At 35.5% G+C, this 26,071-nt stretch overlaps 1 protein-coding gene across 10 annotated transcripts in view; it reads right to left on the reverse strand.

Annotated features, from left to right (window-relative positions):
- Window positions 1–14,112: 14,112 nt before the first annotated feature.
- RCOR3 (REST corepressor 3) overlaps window positions 14,113–26,071 on the reverse strand; it is a 54,471-nt gene continuing 42,512 nt past the window's right edge. For 8 of the 10 annotated variants that reach the window (XM_037824492.1, XM_037824497.1, XM_037824513.1 and 5 more), the window contains 3 exons: window positions 25,054–25,111; window positions 16,110–16,351; window positions 14,113–15,649 (listed from right to left, as the gene is read on the reverse strand). In XM_037824492.1, coding sequence (XP_037680420.1) covers window positions 15,305–15,649; window positions 16,110–16,351; window positions 25,054–25,111 — 645 coding nt within the window. In that variant the 3' untranslated portion in view covers window positions 14,113–15,304. The remainder of the gene's footprint in view (window positions 15,650–16,109; window positions 16,352–25,053; window positions 25,112–26,071) is intronic. The other 2 variants (XM_037824506.1, XM_037824510.1) reach the window with 1 other exon arrangement.

The raw sequence follows: 26,071 nt of genomic DNA on the forward strand, positions 1-26,071 counted from the left end.
AGCAGGGCCGGGGTTGGAAGAAGGGGCGGGCTCGGCCAGGGGAGGGGCGGGGACCGGGGCGGGGCCGAGGGGAGCGGTTGTGGGGAGGGGAGGAGAGGGGCGCGGGGGAGGGGCGCCGGCGACGGGAGGGGACGAGCGGACGCGAAGGAAGGTGCTAGGCAGAAGACAGTTACCGAAGCAGGTAGTAATTTGACCTGCCGTTTCCAGACTCACTAATACCTATAAACAAAAATCATTTGGATTTTCCTCAGGTGCTTTTGGATTATACACATCTTGCTTTTTAACCAGGGATAGCCAGTCCCCGCCAATCCTTTCGTATTTGACCCATTAATTCCAAGCCTGAGGTCTGGCTCAAATCAATCCTTCCCCGACATTCCTTTGCCAGCCCTCCTTCCTAGATGTTGAACTAATATTAGCTATCCCTTAGAGTAGTAGAGCTTGCCATTATAGCGAGGGCTTCCCAGACATTTCATCTGATACTCAAAACAACCTTGAGAATTTACAGAGGAGGTATCTGAAGTACAAAGTAGTGCGATGAACTCGCAGTTGCCCAAGGCTAGACACCTAGCAAGTGCCATTAGTTGGAACTTAAATCCATGTCTCCTGGCTCCTATATATAAGCCTTTCATATAACACATTCTCCAAGAGCACATATTATGAAAAGTATTTATATTCTAAATAATTCTCTTCTATGAAGATTTAAAGAGCATGAAGAGCATGGAGTTTGGAACCAAATGGAGCAGAATTCTAATCCTACCTCATTCACTTTTAGTTAGGCAAAGGGAAAGTTCTTTAACTGTCCCCGAGCTTCAATTACTCATCAGGAACAGGGGAGAATAATATCTGCCTTGGAGGTCAACATCTCAGATGTGCACAGGAGCAAGGCAGGAAACCTATAGGAGAGAGGCCAAGGTGGTAGTGATGGTTGCGTGGGCTGGGGGTTTGGAGATCAGGGGAAGGAATTCTGTACCAAGCCTGTCCTAGAGGAGAAGAATTCCAGCCTGTTGTTGCCTGGTCTCCTGTTTTCAACAACAGCCAGAAACCAGATTCCAAACCTTTTAATTTGTGAGCCAGATTAACTACTCCATGGAGGGATGGGTCCTGTGGGCATGAGTTTGGGACTCCAGATTCTCCTCACAGTGATATTGTGAGAATTAAATGAGATGACATTCCTGATAGAACTGACACAAGGTTTGTGCTTAGTGGACTTTGGTTCCTCTGCCTGCTGCACCATACAATACACTTCTCTTTTGGTTGCCTACTTGTGCCTGCTTTCTAATTACTCTCACAGCATAATACAAGTCAATATGTTTTTAAGATGTTATATCTATTTTCACCAGCTAGAAACGTCAATGCCCAGTATGAATACATGCAGGGATGCTCAGGGCCCCTGGTATTTTCACTGTCTCTTCCCCACCAACTGAATCAAGTCATCAATTTGTTCCAGGCATGATACCCAAACTTTAAATATGTGGAATCAGAAGCTGGGATAGATGGTGAATCTTTAGATTGTTGGGAAGTGGGGGACCAAGACTCTAGGGCTAGGAGTCTAAGTGGGGAGGTAGAGGAATTTTAGTCAGGATCAAGGACATGTTCCCAGTTCCCCTTGTTGATCAGAGAATCTTAGGCAGGGCATCTGAGAGAACAGAGAATAAAAACCCTGGGACACAGCCCAGTTTGATGGAGGAGACATGACCCCTTCCTTAAGGATCTTGAAGGTGGATGAGAAGGACAGGACATAGATGTACATATAAACCAACATGAAATCCTTGCAAATGATAACTAACATTTATTAAGTCTTATTATTATATGCCAGGTACTATTCTGAATGCTTTATTTCTATTAACCCACTTAATCATCAGTCCTATTTGATAGATGAGAAAACTCATCTATTGAATGACTTCTCCAAGATTGCAAAACTCTTTGTTTGGGAGAAATGGGATTTGAACCTCAAGAGTCTGGTACTTGTGCTTTTTGCCACTACATCAACCTGCCCTTCAAAGAAATGGCTGGGGTGTGAATTCAAACAAAGCAGCTTCAAGAAGGAGACAAATTTTAGCAGAGTTACTGTTTTTAAATTATTTTGCATTAAATTCCACATTAGATTTAACAGTGTGTTGTTATAAACAGAATTCAGTCTTCAAACTAAATTTGCCTACAAAATACAGGAAGGATTGGACTATATGCTGAATTTTCACACAGAAGAAAAGGGTTAACCCTTTTATCTATCACCTCTAAAGGCCCTACGATTGCCTCAGACTTGAGAGGGACCTGGGTGATTAATTTGCTGTCCTGGCTGTCAGGGGAAACATGGTGCTGATGGAAAGGTGAGGATGCCCTCTACAGGAATAGTAGACAAATGCATTATCTCCGTCAGACTGCTCTTCTGGGACAAGACTGACCAATCTGGTGGTTTAGAGCAGGGTAGAACAGTCATATCTAGAGACCAGTCATCACCTAAACACCAGTGAGATCAGACAAGGAAGAAAAACCCACTCATTGGGCCTTAGAGTGCACCCCTAACTTCCATTGCAAGTTACAATGGAAAGTCTTTGCCCATGATGGAACCACACATGGAAAGTGTTATGTAGCAGCAAACCACTCCCAGGCAAAAACAAAACCTCAGGGCCCCAGAGAATGTTCAGTTGCTCACTAAGTAGGTACTGCACGGAGAGAATAAATGAATGAATGCCTATAGTTTTTCTGTACTTAATTTCTTGAGCCACTGAAATATGGTCCCTTTGCTTTCATCAAATAATCATTACTCCAGCTCTTCCTGTCTGTGTGCTGACCACATAAGAGAATCAGGACCATAGGGGATTTTCAGCCAGGCATGATGTAAATTAAAAACAACAACAACAACACTCCTTTTCCAAAGGGGTCTATTCATGTGCATCCAGCAGCTGCATCCTAGTTAGGAGCTCAAGAAAGACCTATCTTTCTTATTTTCTTCCTTGCTTCACTCTATTCTTCTCTACTGTGAGTAGGATCAATACCAATTTGAAAAAAGCATGCCTATGCTGTGCCTGTGGCCCTGTGTTGTGTTTGCTCCAAGGGGTTCTCCCTGCCCCCCAGCATACACACATGTACATACAGACACGCAGACACACACATACACACACCCATCTCTGTTCATGGTCTTATTATCTGACAGCCTTTTGGTTGGAGAAATGAGATTTTTATTATTTTAAACTTTGGCTTGATCTCTTTATTATATGCCTAGTTAACTGTGGATTCCGTCTATTTTAAGAGTTCCTTTCATAAGATTCACGCATGCCATTCCCATCAGTGTTTTGAAAAACATTTTAATGTATTAATTCTGTATTGTCACTGTAAAGCATTAAATATAAATTTTAACTGTTATTAGCCTTCAGAAAACATAAAGTAAGATCATGGGTTTGACTGGCATAATTTGGATTTGTTAGATTTTGTAATAGGTTGATTAACAAGGAAGACCATTTATTCGATTTATCTTCATTTTGAGAATGGTGCCTACTCTATATGGAGAGATTCCAAACAATGCTCATGTAACCCTGGTAAGCCACATCCTCTCCATTTCACAGAGAACAGGACAGAAGTATTAGGAAGGAAAGATATAACCTCAGGAAGGGCCCATCCGTCTTGGGCAAAATTGACAACGCTCAAATATCTTTGACTCAGACCCCACCTCAGTGTTCCATGACCTTGCCCCCTCCACCTCTGACATCTTGTGTTATCTTCTGTAGGCACAGTGAAAACCCCACATTGTGGTATCCTATCTGAGAATACTGTATCGATTGGGCAGCCCCTTGTGTTCCATTCTTGTTCCTTTATTCTTCAACAACTTACTGAGTCATGCTATCAATATCATAAAATTCACCCAATCAATGAATTTTAGTAAATGTATACCATTGTGCCACCATAACCACAACGAAATTTTAGAACAAATCCGTCACCTCATAAATCACCTTGTGTGCATTTGCAGTCAATCTCTACTCTCAGTTGTGGCCTTAGGCAACCTCAGATCTGCTTTATGTCTCTATTAGTTTTGCACTTCCTGGAAAATTTATATAAATATAGTATTTTGTGTCTAATACCTTTCAATTGCAAATATTTTGAGATTCATCCATTTTGTGGCATATATAAATCCTTTTTGTTTATAGTATTGCATTGTATAGATACAGTACATTTTGTTTATTCATTCACCACCAGCTGGACATTTGTATTATTTCCATTTTTTGGTCATTATGAATAGTGCTGCTATGAAATTTAAATGTGACTTTTTATGTGTGACCATATATTCTCATTTCTCGTCAGGTACTACCTAGGATTGCGAATCACTGGGTCATATTTTAAGCACAGAGTTCAGAGTTATTTTAAATAAATTGCCAATTTCCAAAACTGGCTGCCATCATATTACATTTTTACCAGCCATGTGAGAGGTTCCAGTTTCTCCACATCCCTGATAACACTTGGTATTGTCAATCTTTTTTTTTTTTTTTTGAAGTTTTGTTTGTTTAATACATCTATAGAGAATGCATATACAAAGAATTGAGACATGAGAAAGCCTAGTTTCAATAATAATGAATCTACAAGAATTAGGATTTGGGGAAGGAGGAAAGATTATATGCTGGTTTGAATCCATTATGTCCACCACAAAAGCCATGTTCCGTTTTTTTAAATATTACCTCATAAGTTTTATTAATGGTAAAATGTTTGCATTTATTTTAAAAAGCTTGGCTCTTGCTAAACATATATTTTAACAAAAGCTAATAATAACAAGAATTATTTGACATAAACCCACATTCACAAACAAGACTAATATTTAATCCAACAGTGAAAGATTGAAAACACTGGAAAAAGTACAAAGCAAAACACTGCTATGAGTCAATAAAATTGCTTTCTATTACTTGGTAGACTGCATTGAATGGCACAAGCATAAGGGAACTTAGCAGAAGTCTTAATTAATTTACTGGCATTCTCTATGAGAGGATAAAAGGCAGAGACATTTTGAAGAGAGCTCAGAGAGATGCTTAGAGAGGAAACACTAAGAGCTGACACGGACCCAGACATTTGGAGATGCTAAGCTAAGAGATGAAGCCCAGAGTTTGCCCTGGAGAAACTGAGTAAGAACCCACAGATGCTTATGGAGAAGCTACTGGAATCAGAAGTTGAAAGCAACACAACTTTGGAGCATAGGACCAGCAGATGCCAGCCACGTTCCTTCCAAGCTGACAGAGGTGTTCTGGACACCATTGGCCTTTCTTCAGTAAAGGTATCCTTTTGTTGATGCCTTAGTTTGGACACTCTTATGGCCTTAGAACTGTACATTTGTGAACTAATAAACCCCCATTGTAAAAGCCAATCCATTTCTGGCATTTTGCATTCTGGCAGCTCTAGCAACCCCAGAACAGAGTACCTAAACAAAAAAAAAAAAAAAAAAAAAAAAAAAAAAGGAACTGTAACCAAATAAGCTAATAAAATCCCTGTTACACATTTATGAAAGTCTTCATAAAACTCCTTCCATGATTTTTATTGCACTAGAGAGCCTCAACTGGCTGCTCTAGTAGTTCCTCATACACAAAATAGAAATAAGGGGATTCCCCTTACTGTCTCCATGTTGTTAAATGTTTTCCCACCCCACCCTCACCCCCAGCTTCTTAATGAAGCGAGCCTCCATCCCCATCACTTGAAAGAGGATGTGAATTATTCCATAAACACCTGGCTTTTAGCACCACCCCCATATTTCCTGTAGATACCAGGTCTTCAGTCGTGTTCTAGGAACATCATATCATATACTATTAAGTCGTACATCTATGCTAAGCATATTAGACAATGACTGATGGAACATTTTTTAAAAATTATTACTCAATCCATTTAGTGTATTTAAAAAGGTATAACACTTTTCTTCATTTATCAGTAAAAGAAGTTAGAAATTAACTTTAAAAAAATTCAGCAAATGGCAAACAAATTCCCTTGGAAGTCACAGTCACATATATAGTGCATCCCCAAAAAGAGGAGGGACAAGATAGTTTCCACCCACTTTCGTGAGTTTCATCAAATACTGAACCTATTCAAGGATGGACAGAAAGGCAACTTTCTAAAAGGAGTATGTTATTAAATGAGGCATTTACTGTACTCCTTTCTAATAGCACCATGTGGGGAACATGTTTTCTAAATTAGATCTAGGAAGTGGAATGTGGAATCAATCCATCCTGCTCCCCTTAAGGGCTGTCCACCACTGGTTAATGAATTAAAAGACAAGGCTAAATAAAAATAGCCCCCCACCTCCCTTAAGTTCCCTTCACTCCCCCATAAAGAGGGAAAGAAAGAAAGGAAAAACCACACTAAGATGTTGCAGATTACTCTCCAGAGTGGAACCAGGGAGCAGCTTCCACAATTCAAGTTTGTCTGTTACAGTCATCACATGCATGCCTTGCTTTTAACAACAAAAATTTTTTTGAAACAAGAAAACAAAAAGTAGTGCTGATAACTTTTCTGATGATATACAATTATTCAAAATTAATTAGTATTGGGAAGGGGGGAGGAGGGCCATACCTATGGGCCTTGTCTCACATAAGTACATGTGGTTAGTTGCAGGGCATTTGTCATTATTGCAGAAATGAATTTTAATTAATTTTTAGTTTGATTTAGACATTGCTTTTAGTATGATGCTGGCACCAGCTGTGCAGAAGGGGCTCTGGAGAGATGTTCCTAGCAGCACGCACCTGGGGTTCTCCTTAGGTTCTGGAGGCTCCAGGGCAGCCAATATTGCTTCATCAGAAATATTCTTTAGGCCTTCCTGTGTGAGTGCAGAACACTCCACATATTTGACAACTTTCAGGTCATGGGCCAGCTTTTCAGCAGTCTGAGTGATAGGCCTCTGTTTGTTCTTGGCAAGTTTCTCATCTCTGAGATCAATTTGGATCCCAACAAGGAAGAAAGGAGTCTGAACAGTGGCAAGTTATCTCAGGTACTCACTTTTCTTTCACATTTTCAGATGAGGATGGGAGACCACTGAAAAGCAAACTAGAAATACATCTGTTTGTGGATAACCCAGCAATCTTAATCCGTCATAATTCTTTTGTCCTGTGGTATCAAGAGTATATGACTCTCCACCAATTATAACTGTGACTGCATAGTTATCAAAAACAGTGCATATTCAGATGGAAATGTGTTTGTTGTGTAGGATATCAGGAGACATATTTTATCAATGACACCATCACCCACAACAACATACTTAATTGTCTGTATTGCTGAAATAGCTTTTTATATACTTTAAATACTTCAAATTTGATGTTAACCTCAGTTTCTCCACTGGGACGTTGGCAGCAGTTTTAAACTCACTTATTAGTTCTTTTAGGTTTTTAGAGGTTTCTTAGGATGCCAGATAATGTCATCTTCAAATAAGACACTTTCAGTTCTTCCTTTCTGATCTTTATGCATTTAATTTTTTTCTTGCCTTATTGCACTGGCTAGAACTGGCAGTAAAATCTTGAATAGAAATGGTAAGAGCAGAAATCCTTGTGTTGGTCCCAATCTTAGGGGAAAGCGTTAAGTGTGGTGTTACCTCTAGACTTCTTGTAGACGCTCTTTATCAAGTTGAGGAAGTTCCCTTATATTCCAACTTTTCTGAGAGTTTTTTGTTGTTGTTGTTTTTTAATCATGAATGGGTTTGGGACTTTGTCAAATGTGTTTTCTATGTCTACCAAGGTGATTGCATGGCTTCTGTCCTTTATTCTATTAATATGATGATTACAGTGATTCTCAACTGGTGGTGATTTTGCTCCCCAATGGATATCTGACAATGTCTGGAGACATTTTTGACTGTCAAACTGGGTGTGGGGATGGTGGGGGTGTAGTTAGTGCTATTGGCATCTAGTGGGTAGAAGCTAGGGATGCTGCTAAATATCCTACAATGGACAAAAAAATTAACTAGTACAGATTGTCAATAGTGCCAAGGTTGAGAAAACTTAATGTATTACATTTGTTGATTTTCAGATGTTAAACCAAATGTGCATTCTTGATATAACCACCACAGAGTAATGTTGTATAATCCTTTTTTAATGGTGCTGGATTTGATTTGCTAATATTTTGTTAAGGATTTTTGCATCTCTGTTCATGAGAGATACTGGTCTGAAAATTTCTTTTCTTGTGATGTCTTTGTCTGGCTTTGAATCAGAGTAATACTGTTCTCATTGAATGAGTGGGGAAGTGTTCCTTCCTCTTGTATTTTCTGAAAGAGTTTGTTTAGGCTTACTATTATTTCCTCCTCAGAGAATTCACTGGTGAAGCTATCTGGGCCAGGACTTTTCTACATTTGATTTTTTAAAAAATTAGGACAGTTATTGGTTTACAGAAATATTATGCAGATAATAGAGTTCCCATACAGTCCCCCTCATGCAGTTTTCCTTATTATTAGCACTTTGGATTAATGTGGGACCTTTATTACAATTGATGAGACAGTATTATTATAATAATCTCTTAACTATGGTCCACAGTTTGCATTAGGGTTCACTATTTGTGCTGTATAGTTCTGTGAATTTTCTTTTTAAATTTTATTCTAGGAACATTATACAACCTAAAATTTCCCCTCTTGACCACATTCAAATATATAATTCAGTGGTGTTAATTACATTCCCAAAGTTGTGCTACCACCACCACTACCCATTACTAAAACTTTTCTATCACTCCAAACAGAAATTCTGTACCAATTAAGCATTAATTTCCCATACCCTACCCCAACCCCAGCCCCTGGTAACCTGTATTCTAGTTTCTAAGAATTTGCTTATTTAAATTATATCATATCAGTGAGATATGGTATTTGTACTTTTGTGTCTGGATTAGTTTAATCAACATGATGTCTTCAAGATTCATCCATGTTGTTGCATGCATCAGAACTTCATTCCTTTTTATGACTGAATAATATTCCATCATATGCATATACCATGTTTTCTTTATCCATTCATCTGCTGGTGGACATTTGGGTTGCTCCTCTCTTGACAGTTGTGAACAATGCTGCTATGAACATCGGTATGCAAATATCTGTTCAAATCCTGGTTTCAATTCTTTTGGGCATAAACCTAGAAGTGGGATTGCCAAGTCACAGAGTAAACGTAAAAATACTAAACTTTCTGAGAAACTGCCAAATTGCTTTCCACAGCGACAGCACCATTTTACATTCCCACCAACAGCGAACGAGGGTTGCTATTTCTCCACATCCTCTCCAACACTTCTTTTGTTGTTTTTTTTTAAATAGTAGCCATTCTAGTGGGTGTCGTCATGTGATTTTAAATTGCAAATCAGTTTCTTTACCTGTTTCACATTTTCTGTTTCTTTCTGAGAGTTTTGGTAGGAATTTGTCCATTTCATAAGTTTCCAAATTTGTTGATGAAATATTAATATTCCTTTATTTTCTGTAGGCTACATAGTAATGTCCCCGCTTTAATTCTAGATTTTTACTTTAATTCTAGATCATTCTATCTAAAGGTTTTTCAATATTGTTGATCTTTTCAAAAGCAACTTCTGGTGTTAGTGATTTTCTCTATTGTTTTCTTAACATCTACTTCATTTATTTCCACTCTGATCTTTTTTTCTTTTTTCTTTTTTTGCTTACATTGAGTTGGGTTTACTCTTCCCTTTATAGTTTTTTAAGACAGAAGCTTAGATTGATTTTAGATCTATCTTCCTATTTAATATAAATTCTTAAAGCTATAAATTTCCAGGAACCACCTTTGCTGCATCCTATAAATTTTGATATATTGTTTTCACTTACATTAAAGATATTTTCTAATTTCCCTTGTGATTACTTTTTTTTGACCCATAGGTCATTTAGAAGTGTGTTAATTTCCAAATATTTGGGGATTTCCCAGATTTCTTTCTGTTGATTTCTAATTTAATTCCATTGTACACATGAGAAAATACTTTGGATGATTTGAATCATTTTACATTTATTAAAACTTGTTTATGGCACAGAATATGGTCATTACTGGATATATTTCATGTGCACATAAAAAAGTTTATTTTTGCTGTTTTGGGATGGAAAGATCTATAAATTTCAAATAGGTAAAAGTGGTTCAAGTCTTGTATATTCTTACTGATTTTTGGTCTACATGTTCTAGGAATTATTGAGAGATGGGTGTTATTATCTCTGACTATACTGGTGGATTTGCCTATTTCTTCTTGGAGTTCTGTCAGGAATCCTCTTCATGAACTGACATGTTTTTGATTATCACATGATCAACTTTATCCCTGATATTTACTTTGGAATCTACTTTGTTTGATAGGAATATAGTCATTTCAACTTTTTGATTTATGTTAACATGTTACATATTTATCCATTGTATTAGTTAGTTATTGCTGTACAACAAATTATCCGAAAACTTAGCAGCTCAGTAAAAACATTCTATCAGTTTCTGTGGGTAAGGAATCTGGGCATGGCTTGACTGAGTCTCTGTTTTATGGTCTGTCATAGGCTACAGTCAAGGTATCGGCGGGACTGTAGTCATCTTAAGGACCAACCAGGGAAGGATCCATTTACAAATGCACATGGGGGAGGATTCAGTTCCTTGCAGGTTGTTGAATTGAGAGCCTCAGTTCTCTGCTGGCTGTTGGCTGGAGGCTGCACTCAGCTCCAACATGGTAACTTGCTTCATCAAAGCATGAAAGCAGAGAAGGATCCATAAGTCTGCCAGCAAGATGGAAATCCCAATCTTATGTAACCTAATCACAGAAGTGACATCCCATCACATTTGCTGTATTCTATCAGTTAGAAGCAAGTCACCAAGTCCAGCCCACACTGAAGGGAAGGAGATTACACAAGGGCATGTACCTAGGAGGTAAAAATCATTGAGAGTTGTTCCCCAAACCTGGACTGTAATTTTATATTATTATGGGATTCTTCTGAGAAAGTAACTTTTCCAGCTTTACTTTTTGCCCTTACGGAGTTGGGAGGTTCCTTAATGCTGTATGGTTTTGTCATAAATCTGTTCCCATTTGCTGGTAGCACCTCTCCTGGCTTTCCAGTATGGCTAAGGATTATTTTGGTTTTCATGTTTCCTGTCATCCTGGCAAGATTTGGGGAAGGAAGAAAAGTAAAGAAGCATATTCAATTTGCCATTTTGAACTGAAATTCTTTTTGCATTGTATTTTGAAATTCTAAAAATGTTCTCCAATATACATTTTCCTTCTAAGTAGGCTGGGAAGGAGTAGAGCATGTAAAAACCTCTAATATACATAGGACAGGTATCATTTTCCCCATTTTAAAGGTGAGGAAACTGAAGCTCAGAGAGATTAAGTAACTTGCTCAGTGGGGCTGTTATTAGTTTGTCATCTTTTTTATTATTTGGAGATGGAGGCATCTTTAAGAACTGGCTTATGCAGTTTCATCACTAATATTTTTCATGAGGACATTTATTAAAAGTCATAACCAGTTTCATGATAACATGAAGGAAAAAAGAGTTATTGTTTTAAAGGTAGGGGTGCACCTCTCTGCACATATAAGCCAAATTACAAGGCTGTCTCAGTGATTCTGATTTTCTTTAAAGTTCTCTTTTGGAAAGCTGAAGAATCAACATGTCAACAAAAATGATCTTGGGGTAAAGGCCCCTTTAAGCCAAATCCTGCCAAGTAAGAGAGCTGTTCTGGGCAGTAAGTGAGACATAAACTTCAAGAGATGGCTGTGTTATGGTTATTATTCAGTATCTTCTTAGTTACTGGTAATTTTTCCTTATATGTTTAAATAAGATTAAATCATACAGAATAAAAATTTAACTTTTCTTAAAATAATCCAAAGGAAAAAAGACATTACAAAAAGCCTTCCAAGACTTTATGTCATTTACATTGTGAAGACTGCTCCAAAATACCTCCACTTGACACCCCCAACATCTTTTCCTTAGAGACCCTAAGCACACAAGTTCCTGCTTTAGGATTCTAAAGTTTAGTAAGTCACCAAATTGTAAATACTTATTCCCTTATCAAGATAATAGACAATAGTCTACTTTAAATTAGGGTAATGACAATTTGCAAACATCTAGATCCAACATGAATTTGTCTTCACTGTTTTGCCCTTAAGTGTATAGAATTTAAGAGAGTAGGAAAAGGCAGACGGGGCAACTTGGCTTTTTTTCCTGCTGTGAGTGGCTGATTGAGCAGTCACTGAAATGGGCCTATTTTTTCCTAAGAGAAGCAGTTTACGTACTTCCATAAAACAGCTGTCAGAAAATGAGATCAAGCTTCTCATAAACATTATCTAATAGAATATAACAGGGTTTCTCAAACCTAATTCTTTCTGCAATTATTTATTCTACTATCTTCTTATGAATTGTCTAAGTTGATAAACTAATATGTATATTAGGTTTTTTCCCTTATGTTTCCCGTCCTTAGAAAGTATTCATCATCTATTTTGGGGAAGCAAAAAGAAATTTTGCTTAGAGTTGTAAAATCAGGTTGTTATTCTTTTTGAGACAACTCTGATACTCCAGTGTTAACCAGTCAGCAGTTATTAATATTTATGACTAATATTCTTTTAATAAATACAACTTATTTAATAACTAAACTTGGTACTTCAACCAAAGTACTTGCCACATTTCTTAATATTTTTGAAAATCATGACTGTCACATTCTTTGCTTGCTCATGTTTATTCCTTAAAATAATGTAGGCCTATATTAAGATGGCATTTTACATTCTCTCATCTGTATTTACATTCTCTTTTACTACTTAAGTACAAGCTTATTAAGAAGTTTTTTCTCATAACTTACCTTTACCTCCATCCAGATTACACTAGAATTAAATCATATAGAACAAATATTTTTCATTAAACTTACCAGATGTGCCAACATTGTGATTTATTTTTAGTTATGTAATTTAAAAAAAAAAAAAAAACAGTTGGGTGCAGATTTCTCAAAAAGGATAAATCTGAAATTAATAAAAATGATCATTAGAAGATTTCTAGGTTCTGCCTGTTTATAAAAATCAATATTCAGAATTTCACAGTGAAGAGGTCCTGAATTCCACATACAGCATGAAATTATATAAAAATAGAACACACAGACATCTTTAAATCTTTAATCCTTTGATTAAGCAGCAAGCATATCACTCTTCCAGGCCAAACACTGCTTAAACAAAAAAGAAAAATGACGTGCAAGATATTTACAAAATATGCAAAGCACACGATAAAGACATCTCACTATACATGTCATATTACTAACAAAGCTAAGATTTTTCTACTGTGTGCTCTCATGAATGCAAACAAAATTACAGCACATCCCTCAGATGCAGCACCTTGGCCAATGTCTGGGAAAGAAGAGATTTTAAATGGATTACAATATACTGAGCAGCTGGACAGATGCTAGTGCTGACCAACCTGACTGACATATCCCACATACTGTATACTGAAGTTCTATTGACAAAGGACAAGACAACAAAAGCTGTAAAGATATTGTATGCACATATGCAAGACTTGATCTAAGTACTTATAAAACTGCTTTAGATAATATCTTTTAAGATAGATAACTGTTCACTGTGGCATTTAAAGTAAAAATAAGTACAAATAAGAATTTTAAATCAGTTAGATTTTATCTGATTACAATCCAGGGCCAAGGATTACTTGAGATGATCTAAGGAGAAAAAAAAAGTACCCATGTTGGAAAAAGAGTTTTAGATTATGCCAGAACTTAAAGTCCTTATGGAAAATTCTGAATTAAAACTAATCAACAAATTTACATATCCAGCTCTGTAATGCTTTAGAACCAAAGGTAGAGACTATTTCTCCAAAATTTTGGGAAAACATGACCTCTCAAAACATAAATTAAGGCCTCTGACATTGACCATTTCTTGATGGAATTCTAAATGTAATAAGAATGTAAACGTACGTTTAGCCTTATGTTCCACTAGTATAGTAATCTAAGTTGATCTGTCCCTTTGCACAAATCAAGATTCCAATAAGAAATCGTTATATCAAAAATATCAGTAACACATTGCTGAAATACTATCACTTGTAAAATATTCTTTGTTGGTGCTTAATAAGTTGAATTGGGAAGACTTTTAATGTCTTTTTTGTTTCTTTATAAAGAGGGATCTCATCATTTTTAGTTAACAGCACAATTGTGACAATATACTGATACATCTTTAGATAACACAGAACAAATTCTTCATTTTATTTTCTGAAATAATATTGATGACCTAACCCTAAACCAAACCCACAAGTACAGGTCAGCTGCAAGGAATATACAAATGCATCCAAATAGTACAATAGAGATTTACCATGAAAACACATTTTATATTAAGCAGAGACCATATTAATAAGTATGAGGGCAATTTTAAGTTCAGAAAAACCTAAACACAAAAAGGGTACTGCAAATAAATGCTTCCATAACCACCATCTACACAGAACTATAAAATGTACTTCAAAGTTCCCAAGTTAAGTAACTACTAATTAAAAGCACATAGCATTTATAAACATAAAAAAAAAGAATTCAAAATTAACTCCACTTTCAAGGAACTTAAACAAAGACACTGTACTTCAACACATTAAGTCCTTGTTTGTATGTAAAATTATTATTCCAATCCTGTTATTACTGATGATAGGACAATGACCTCTAAACAAGGACACTACACTAAGACCCTAAATGAGATATTAAAGGGTTAACAGATTCAGTACATTCTTTGTGGTTTTGTATAATTGCTTTGCAATTGATTAAACTGCTTTTTCTTTTAAAGGAATACATTAAAATTCCTTTAGAAAAAAGCAACATCTTTTGAAAAAAGGAATATGCAGCTATAATTTCTTAAATATGCATTAAAGTATATGCATAAAGTAAATGAACATATGTCAAAATCTGAAAAGCAGGCTATTTATTCTTGCACTCCTAACATAGGAAGAGGTTTATTTAAAAAAAATTTAAATTAAAGAAAGAAGGTCAAATATCCTTAAGACACAGAGTTATCACAATTCCTAAATCAATACTCCTACACTAACAGCCTTGACTATTAGAGGCTAGAATATAAAGAACTTTAATAAAATAAATACAGTAAAAACAAAACAAACAAAACTTGGTATATAGAATACTTAATCTTTTTTTTTTTTTCTTATGAGATCACATCGCTGAATGTATATTCTAGGAGGCTAACTGGAGGCTTTCTGTTGTATTTTAGTCTAGTGAACTGAAAAATTCTAAGCCATCCACATATGCTATTCCACCGCCACAGAACTAGTTTGCAGTCTCAGTGTCTAGCAAGGATTATCCTTTCCTCTCTTTTACATCAGTCAGATGAATATTGGTATGACGGGGAGAAAAGTTACTGCAACTCCGTCCAATTTAATTTTTAGTGCAGTGAGGACTGTGAATCTGTCTGAATTCCAATAAGTGATGGTGGCTGTTGACTACCAACTGCGGACAACACCGGTCTTGGGTTTAGACGGGGTGGCATAGAATTAGCAGGGCGAATGAGAGGTGGTGGAGGCTGATTTAACGTTGGCCGGGGCTGGATGAACCGAGCCTGCTGTTGGAGTGGAGGAGGCTGCCGGTGAAGAGCAGGGGCAGCAGGCAGTGTTGGACGAAGAAGTGGTGGAGGCTGGTTCAGAGTGGCAATGGGGGCAGATGGTGTTGGAGTGGATGATGGGGCAGGAGGTGATGGACCCAGAGTCCGAGGAGCCTGTGGGGTCTGTGCCTAGAGGTGAGGAAACAAAAATACATGTGTGAGATGATGGTTCCAAATGCACTTAATACAATATAGTTTGGGCTGTCACAGGAAAAACAAAACAAATCAAAACAAAACAAAACATAACACCAGTGTTTATTGGAAGCACAAGCTTCTTTTATTTTAAACATTAAAACAAAACAAAAACCAAAAACCAAAAAAGCAACGAGGCTACCAAACAGGCATCTTTATTAGTAAACAGCTTAACACTGGAAATAAAAATAAGACTATGAAAGAACAATACACTCTCCATTCTTCTAGTAACAGAACTTTGCATGTCATTATGACTTAAGAGTCACGAGAAATGCACCACTGATTAAGTGTATTGTCAACCTTTCATGCTGTCCTCTGACAAATTAACCTTACAGAACACCATAGGAAATGGTGATTCCTCAACTCATATTAGCTCAAATTCCATACACAAACACACCTCCTCTTCTTCATCAGTGCTCTTCCCTGATGGCACATTAGAAGCACTTTTTGTCTCCTCCCCTAAAGTAGAAGCATCACCATTAGAAGCCTGGGTTCCTTGTTCTGCTTCCCACTCCTGCAATACCTCCTCTAAGTTAAACCGACGCCTGTAGTTTACAAAGAAGTTCTTCACTTGGCCAACAGTCTTGTTGCCAATTACATCTGCAATAGCTTGAAAATCTTTACCATATTTGCGGACACCTGGAAGGCAAAGTAAATAATACACCTGTGAAGGATCAATAAGGAGAGCTGTGTGTACTAAACATCATGCACACACAAAAGATACCAGCAATGAAAATCCTTTCTGATAAACTTTGCTCATTTCTCAATTCTGAGATAGAGGCTAAGATATCAGGGTCACAGGATGAAAACTATCAATTGTGTCATTTCATTGAGCCAGCTACTTGCCTTCTACTGAACAATCAGAAACTTACCATTTTTTACATACTCAGTTATTTTCTCCAATCCTCTCTTGAACTCTCAAATACAGTCCATTTATTGTAAAGCATTGAATTCTTTGTTCCATCCTCAATTCCACATTCATTTATTTCCCTAGTAGCCAGTCACCTAAATTTGAGCAACACCGTTTGTAAACAAAACTGGATGGGAATGAGCTTTCTCTTTTATCCCCTCCATGGACTTAGTGAGCAGTCTTAAGATTCCCCCATTAAGGAAAGCATTTTAATTTTGGTTTTCATGCTAATGTCAAAATAAATACTTGCCAATCCCACCAGGGTACCAAGGAATAGAAAAGAGATAGAAACTTTAATGTAAAGAGCAAGAGAATCATCACAATCTAATGGATAAAAAAATGGAAGATAGTCTTCAGAGTTAGATTTTAACTCATCTAATAGTTCTAAAGGATTGTATGTATGAAAGATTTTTTTTTTTTGAAGGATTCTTAAGGTTACACTAGTGACTACTTGTAGAATACTCGTTTTGCTCAACATCACTACCTTAAAATCTAAGAAGTTTTATTTTATAAAGCTTTATTATAATAAAGGTAACAACTGATTTATGAACTTGAGGCTACCAATTTTCCTGCAGAATTTAAAAAAAATCAGATATTGCGCCAAAGGAAATTCTAAAAATAGTTCACTAACTTACTCTAGAAAGAGATGCACTTAGTACAAAATATAAAAGTTGTGAGAAATTTTTATTTTAAAATTTGATAGCTTCTTTTTAAAAATCAGAAAAACTGTAACTCATTAATGAAAGAGATAAGAAAGGAGACAAAAATACTGATGCTTATGATAGTGAAGTCTGTAACTCAACCTAAGCAGATAAATATACGGGGCTTTAAATAAATAACAAGCACATAATCACAGATGAGAAAATAATATAAGAATATGTTAATACCCCAGCAGAAATGCTATCTATATTCTTACTGATACCAATTGGCACAAAATACTGATCACCTTAAAAACACCATACTAATGGAGAGTTTTTAGTTTATTTGCTATATTTATTTGCTCTGTCCGCAAAGGGAAACGCATATAGATGACAATTAGGCAATGATCCTTAAACATTGTTTATAATGCTTTATCAACATAGAGGAATTTATATTCTCTTTAAACCCATGAACTGATTTCCAGTTTAGACTTCATACTTAAGTATGAATTATAATGGTGACTAGGTTCCACTGAGGGTTTATTTGGCAATAAAAATCCAGGGTCATTTCATAGGAGTTATTGTTAGCATATTCAAGTAATTTTCTATTCCCTAGAATTTAGAAAATAGAAATGCTTTTAAAAAGTTTCTGGGCCTTTTTAAAAAAAATAAAATTTGAGGCACTGAAGAATAACTATGAGTTAGAAACCAGACACACTGTTCTATTCCTCATTTGCATAGGGATACTTAATTTGCATTCTAGAAACGGCCAAACCTAATGAATACATAAATTTATAAATGAAAACCTTAAGTATAGGATCAGATTTTCTGTATTTCCCAGGAAGAACTCACATTAGGACTAACTCTGGCTACAAGTCTGAAGATATTATAATCCTCAGAACAACTATATGTTTAACAAAATATAATCCAAAATCTACCACTAAGTTGTCCCAAAGTCTGATTCCACTACATAACTACTCCCTCTTTTGATTCTCTTCTTCTCTTCCACTGTATTTTCTCTTATTCAATGGCCTTTACCTTGTCACCAATATTGTTACATTTCCAAAATTATAGACCCCAAACCCAGAACTACTTCCCATAGGAACTTTAGCTTTTCCAGAGACCCTGGATGTCAAGGCCTTTTCCCAGGTCACCTAGGTTCTGAATCAAATGTCTGTATGTTTATTAACTCATTTATATCTGTACTGTAACATCTACCTTGCAAAATCTTAAGTGTCAGACCATATTGCAGACTTCTGTAGTAGGGCTGAGGGTCCCAATCAGAATGCTGAGAACAAGTTATTAATATCAGCTCACAGGATAGCTGGCAGGGTATGGAATAGCTGCTAAGGCTCCTTGACAGTCACTTCTGGACAAAAGCAGTCTCGTCTATTTGCCCTGGTGTGTTGTAAAAAAAGTTCCTAATTTTCTGTGTGCCAATATATGAAAAAGATTGGGAAATACTGTCCTGTGGAATACAAATCAACACCAGAATTACTATAGTGCTGAGTGCACAGGAAGTGCTCAGGGAATACCCGGATTTTTTCTTCCCTAAAAGGTTTCATTATATTTTTCTTCTCAGTTCTTCCTAAAACCAGAAGTGGCATATATAGCTAGGTTCACCTTCACAACCCAAATGATACTGCTCAACAGCATAGTTTGGTTAGAAGGTGGAATTCTTAAACTCTATGCTGTGGCTAGCAAATAGGCAGACTCAAACACTGACAGAAGAAACGACTTACTGGGACTACTTGAGAACAATCTCTTCTTGAGGACAAGATAGCAAGTAATAATGAGGAGCAACAAACTTTAACAACAAATAGCCATCAGCTCTTTCTTAGCTCCAATCTGTACCTGGGGAGAAGGACAATTCAATCTTTTTTTTTTTTTTTTTAGTTTCTCATAGCCTATTATAAACAAGGCAATCTTCTTACTTTATCAGCAAGGGAGTTAAATAAGATGATTAAGTCAACCTCCCTTCCTGAAGATGGCTCAAGTCCATTTAAATCATGGTTGCTAAATGAAACTTCTCACCTTCAGGGCAAGAGGTTAGCTTTTCAAGGATATCTGAATAAAAATTTAAAAGAACCCTGGAGGAAGCAGATTATAAATTTCCCAAGAAGAGGAAAAAATGGTTTTCTGTCAAATTTCTAAATTTCATTTGATAGCTATAATGAAATAACTTGGCTTCCAACTCTGGCACATGATACTTTACAATCTTTATATATACTTTTAAAGCCTTATTTGGGAATGAACACAAAGATATAACTCATTAGGATATTCTGTTATCATTACATTTTATGATTACCTACAACCAGTAGTCTACATTACCTAAGCCCAAAACATCCTTTCACTCCTTTCATGTTTTTTGAGCTATGGCTAGTAAGATGGCAACCTTCAGGAGTGTTTATAATATGGTGTTTCCCAACTCTGGACATGGAATCAGAAATTTTTCAATTTTTAAAATTAGAAATGATATCCTATCATTGATAGCTTCTTTTGGTATGTTTAAAAGGTTATTCTTAAAATTTGATTTTGAGCTACCCCCCCCCCCAAAAAAAAAAAAAAAAAAGCTGAAACATCAATAGTTGACAAGCTGCTTCTGGGTAATGAAATTTGGGGGAATATTTTTTCCTGCTTTAATAGCAAATTTTCTTTAAAAGAGCATGAAATTAGTATGATAACTGGGAAATATTAATTTTTCAAAAATCTTTTTCAAGTAATAGAAATTTAGTAACAACTAGAAACTCAAAGAATGTAGTCCTTTTCTATTAGTACGAGATAAATTTTAAACTCAAACCATTTGGAAACGTGCATTTCTTTCCACCTCTTGTATGTCTCTTCAAGAATTTGGAATAAAAGATGATAGAAAAGATACGAATAGCAGTGGGACAGTGATTGGTGCATCTATGCAAGGGCTGAAAGACAAAATCATATATTCTCTTTCCAATATCTATCTTTTCTCTTGTGGATCTTGCATTCCAATCTTCCTTATTATAAATTAAACTCCATTACAACACTGCTCAGAAATTTCAATCATTAATTATTTGAAATATGTGCTTCAGAAGGCTCACAATTATACTTTGGATCTCACTCTTATGGTTATCTGTTATAACAGAAAACTCTCTAAAGCAAACTGGTGTCTGTTATATAGAAAGGAATGAATCTCCTTTTCTACTTCCTTTTGATCCTTCACATACTGGGTTACAATCCCTGTTTTTATAAACTGTCAAATCCGCTTTTCCCCTTACTTTATGAACCCCCATTCTAGCTTTTTTTGTTAGTATGGGAAAAAATTCAAAAGAAGACAATTTCTAGACCTGCATCTTCATTTCTCATAAAAAGGAATGAATTTATTAACTATGGAGGTAAAATTTAATGGTAAGCATAACCCACTGGAACATAGTTCTGTCATTTCCTGTTTTATGTGAGAAGGCACGCAAAATAAAAAAAGAACTAAATTAAAGTTGATATCCTGCTATACTGTAAATTTTGTTGTTGCTTATGCTAAAATAGCATAAATGTTTTGGTTTGGAAGCATATCGTTTTTCAGCAATAACAACTAAGAAATGAATACATTTAAGAGACAACCTGAAATAAAAATGGCAAATATTGTTTACCATGATTCTGCCCCTCCCACAATTTATTTTCTTTTTGGAGAACAGCCATTGACTGTTCCATTTGATGCAAAAAAAAAAAAAAAATTGCCTATTTCTTTCTTAATTTTTCCTAAATAAGGAAAGGTTAGCATATGAATATCAAGTTTGACTTCAGGGTAATTTCTAAAGCACTAAGGAGGTTGGAAAAATACATATTTATATAAATGTCACAAGCTACAGACAAGGACACTTCACCATTAATGCAAACTTGTGCAGAGTATAATTGGCCTCGGAGTTAACTTATAATTTGTTATAATAGTAAATTTACATACTCAAGGCTGGAACAGGTGAAAGAAATTGTAGAAATACCATTCTTGGCAAATATTTTTAAAGGATTAAATCATCTTATTAAATCATCAGGCATTACTGAAGAATGTAGTTGAAATTTCAACATTGCTAGAACTGGAATTAACATAATATGTCAGATCCCCTACGTGGGATCTGATACCCAGGGGTGTAAATACCCCTGGCAACGTAGAATATGACTCCCAGGGAGGAATCTGGACCCGGCATTGTGGGATGGAGAACATCGTCTTGACCAAAAGGGGGATGTGAAATGAAACAAAATAAAGTTTCAGTGGCTGAGAGATTCCAAATTGAGTAGCGAGGTCACTCTGGTGGGCATTCTTATGCACTATATAGATAACACTTTTTAGGTTCTAATGAATTGGAATAGCTAGCCAGTAAATATCAAACTATCAAACTACAACTCAGAACCCTTGAATCTTGAAGATGATTGTATAAAAATGTAGATTATGAAGGGTGACAGGGTGACAATGTGATTGGGAAAGCCATGTGGATCACACTCCCCTTTGTCCGGTGTATGGATGGATGAATAGACAAACGGGGGCCAAAAAAAAAGCACCCAGTGTTCTTTTTCACGTTAACTGTTCTTTTTCACTTTAATTTTTATTCTTATTACTTTTGTGTGTGTGGTAATGAAAATGTTCAAAAATTAACTTTGGTGATGGATGCACAACTATATGCTGGTACTGTGAACAACTGATTGTACGCTTTGTATGACTGCATGGTATGTGACAATATCTCAATAAAATTGAATTATTAAAAAAAAAAAAACCACTAAGAAAAAAAAGTCTTAGGGAACAAATTACAAATACTCAATTTTTAAAAAAACAAAAATGTTTTCCTCCCTAAAATGTAAATATCCAGTAAATAAAACACACATGGTATTCCAGGTATAGAAACACTGGTAATTCACTTAAGAAAGAGATGTAGTTTGGTATATTTGGCAGTAGAATTTTTAAGTATAAAGCATTTCACCAAAAGAACCAGGTCATTATTATTTAAAAGATCCACTCTTTCACCCAGTTTTCTTATTTGAGCAAAAACGCAGCAATTTCTGTAGAATTTTGGCTATAGGACAGGCCACAGGGAAGGTCTCAAGAAAAAAAAAGTATGAACAGATACGCGTATTTATTCTGAAAATGATTTTTCCCCCTTTCAATTAAGTGAGAAAGAAGGGAAAACTTAATTTAAATGGTTAGCATTTAGTTAACAATGTGAGTGGATGGGATAGGAAAATGAGGTGGCAAATATATATTTAAGCTCCAGGAAATGATCTTAATATATTTATTTGGTTTTAGAAGAGTTACTACTAAAAATGTTTATCTAACAGTAGAGTTATAAATCTTACGGAGTAAATATTTCTTTCTCCAGGTCACTGTAATCTACCATGAGCAAGATAAAATAAAGCCCTTAACCAGAGAGTGTCAAATCAGAATGTATGTTTTGAATATAAAGTGCTATACAAATTAAAACATGTTAATAACAAAACATAAATAATTTATTTTTACTCTGTAAAACTGAAATGGCTATAAGAGTAATAGCACATAAAGGTTTCCCATAAATTATGAGTAAAACCAGTGGCAACAGCAGCAAAAACAAAAACAATTGCCACTAGGATAAATAGTTCTGGATAGCAAACTATACATTTTAAAATAGATACTGCAATTATGTACCTTAACCACATTGATACTCAGGTACACGTGATGTTAGTTAGTATATGATTACACTATTTATAAGATACACTTCTGAGCATTATATAAATGTGTGGGCACATGAGACAAAAATGGGACTTTTTAATTCTCCCTAAGATAACTACTTTGGACACAAATGGCGTTATATTGTTTAATTTTAACTAACAAAACAGAAACATAAACAAAAACATAAACAAAAACCCAAACAGTTAAAATAAATAGATAAAAACAAAAATTAATACTTAATGAGAGAGTGCCTTCAAAATCCTAAGACCATGCATATTTTCATTCAAACTACTGTATTAGTGTAATTTATTTAAGAGTTACTTTTTAAATATGCCTAAGAATAATGAATATACCTCAATATACAGGAAATGTTTGATTACATGTATTAAGACACCATTCTTTTCAATATTTACCAGGTGAGATAACGTCCACATATATAGCTCAAACTATATATCAAAATCTTGCTATTGCCTCTTCCCTTAAACAAAGTTTTGCATAGTATCCAACTCAGACATAAGAATCAATGGACTGTACCACTTAAAGCAGTGCTATAGAACATCAAATCCTGAATGCTGAATACAGAAATGTGAGCTCAGATTTTCTGACATCATCTTCAGAAAATCCTTTCACTGGGATAATTTCTTGTACTAGAGTACAGGATTAATTTACTGACCTTTAAGCAACAGAACACTGGAAACCAGGGTTCAGTTCTTATGGGCTAAGTACTATGATGGAGGGAAACAAGCTTTATATGAATAAAAGCAATGTCTTTTAAAAATAATGATGTTAGAGCTATAAGTCATCATAGTTCTAAGTGACTATAAAGCAGCCATTGAAAATGCTAATTTTTAAAACAAATTTGTAAGTAGTCAGTTCCTAATTTTAAAACAGCTATCACTGAACCTTATAAATTAACTGAACCTTGTTCTGATTAATCCAGAAATGTTGTTCCACAATAATGGATGTACTCAATGCACATCTAGCACCCTGCCTCCACAACAGCAAGTATTTCTCATTATGAAATGACTGTGTTATGCTGTATAGGTCAAAAAGGAAAGCTGGTATCATCCTGCTGGCACCCGACTGTGACATTTTCAAATCATACTGGCTGGATAATTGTCACTCTCCCTAACCTAAATGCAGAGTCATCCATCAGTCAATCTTTAGTGACATTATCCTCATAGCTGAATGATGCTTGCAAAACATTTTTATGTTAAATATGTTCTCTGATGAACATCTGGAAATATTTTTAAAGTCATGATTATATGTTAAACTGTTAGACTAATTATATACATATTTGCTAGTCCTCTGCTCTTTCATAGTAGTTAACCTAGATAAAAAGCTTAGTACTCAACACAAAGAGGGTTCAGCTAGGAAGAAGCTTAAATTACACAGTCTGTAGATAGTTTATCTTGAGAAGGAAAAAAAAAACCCAAAACACTGAATAAAGTATGTAATTTGTTCCTCTTTAAGTAATCAAAACACGAGTAAATTCAAGTTTATAATGCTTCCATTGCCCATGGCTATTCATAATACCAAAAGTCTTCTGCCACCCAACTCAACAAAGCAATATACAAATAATGCATTTAAAACGCTATATATGTTTTTTGTTTTCCTTTTAATTCAGGTTGCTAGGCATTCAGTGGCATATCTCCTAAGTAAGTGTATGATACCCTGAAAGTTAAGCATATAATTAATATTTTAGTACCTGACATTTATCAAAAGAGAAACGCTGACATAACGTTAATTAGAAAAACCAGAAGCATATCATAGTTCGTTGATGCTTTTAACTATGAGTTATCAGTGAGTGATAACAGTGAGAATGAATCCAATTGCAGGAATGCTGAAAGCAGAGGCAAAGACAGCCCAAGTGATATGTTCATGCTTGTCGTCATCATTTTATTTAGTGCTAAGAATGTGTTATGTGCTTTCAGGACCCAATATATAGGCTCAGTATATAGTGAGTCAGAGACACATCTACAAATACAACACTGAATTCTTAATCATCAAGACTTTGTGGTGAACACAAGAGCCCTTTCTTGATCCATTTCCAAAGGAGGGAAGAACTATGGTAGACACCTTTCACGACAAGTTAATCATTAACAATAATAACTGCTTATCTTTAATATACCTTGCACTGCTAGAAGCTGCTCCTCTGTGGTCCAACGGGCATTAATTTTCTGATTTGACTACAAAATTAAAGAGAAGTTTCCTAATGAGGATATGAAGACAGACATTTTTCAAAACTGCTTACTTTTTTAAAAATTTTCACCAAATCACAGACATGAGATTACTAAAATTCTGATGAATGAACAATGTTTATAATTATGCTCTAGTCAGACATTAATATCTGAAAAAATCTATTAGTGTAGCCATCCCATTCTCTGACAATGTTCCTATCACATATTGCAGATACTAATTTTAGCCTAGTTTTTTAATGACTTAAGAGACTCTTTTTTGTTTAGAAAGGATCTGTGAATTTCTTTAAAAAATTTCATCCCTTCATATTTAGATTAAACCTATGCCTATCTCCCAACAGCAGTGGTATAAATTAGCATAGAACTGTAAACCAGACCTAAGTTCTAAAATATTTCTTTTAAGTTCTGAAACCAAAAATGACCCATTGATAAGAATAGGTACCTTTCCCAAGAATTCCCAGTATTTTTGTTAAAACAAACAAGCAAACAAAAAAACACCTAAGTTTAGGATGTGTCTGTTGTGGTTACATTACAATACTAAATACCTAATCAAATTTCATTGATGTATACCCACTGGCTAGTAAATCAAGGACCCTTGGCAGTAGGTGGAGTGACAGAAATAAGTACACTAGCCCACAGAGGTTTGCAGTACAAGCTGCAAGATAAAGTGGCCTATTATAATACCCAGACATACTGGGCAAAACAGAAAGAAAGCAGAGAAGGGGTGTTTAGCTCTTACCTCACCCACAGTCTTAGAAGTAAGAGTTTCTGCAATATATCAACTTTATCACCGTAAGTGAAGAGCTGAAGTAAGCATTCAGAAGAAAGGATGAAACACACACCCACAAATATTAGCAGAGAAAGAAAAAAGTAAAAAAAAAAAAAAAAAAAAAACTTAAAGGAGGGAAAAATAAAAAACAGAAAGAAATGAATTCCAGATGATAAGATTAA

This window comes from Choloepus didactylus, chromosome 2, assembly GCF_015220235.1.
Source record: "Choloepus didactylus isolate mChoDid1 chromosome 2, mChoDid1.pri, whole genome shotgun sequence".
NCBI lineage: Eukaryota > Metazoa > Chordata > Mammalia > Pilosa > Megalonychidae > Choloepus > Choloepus didactylus.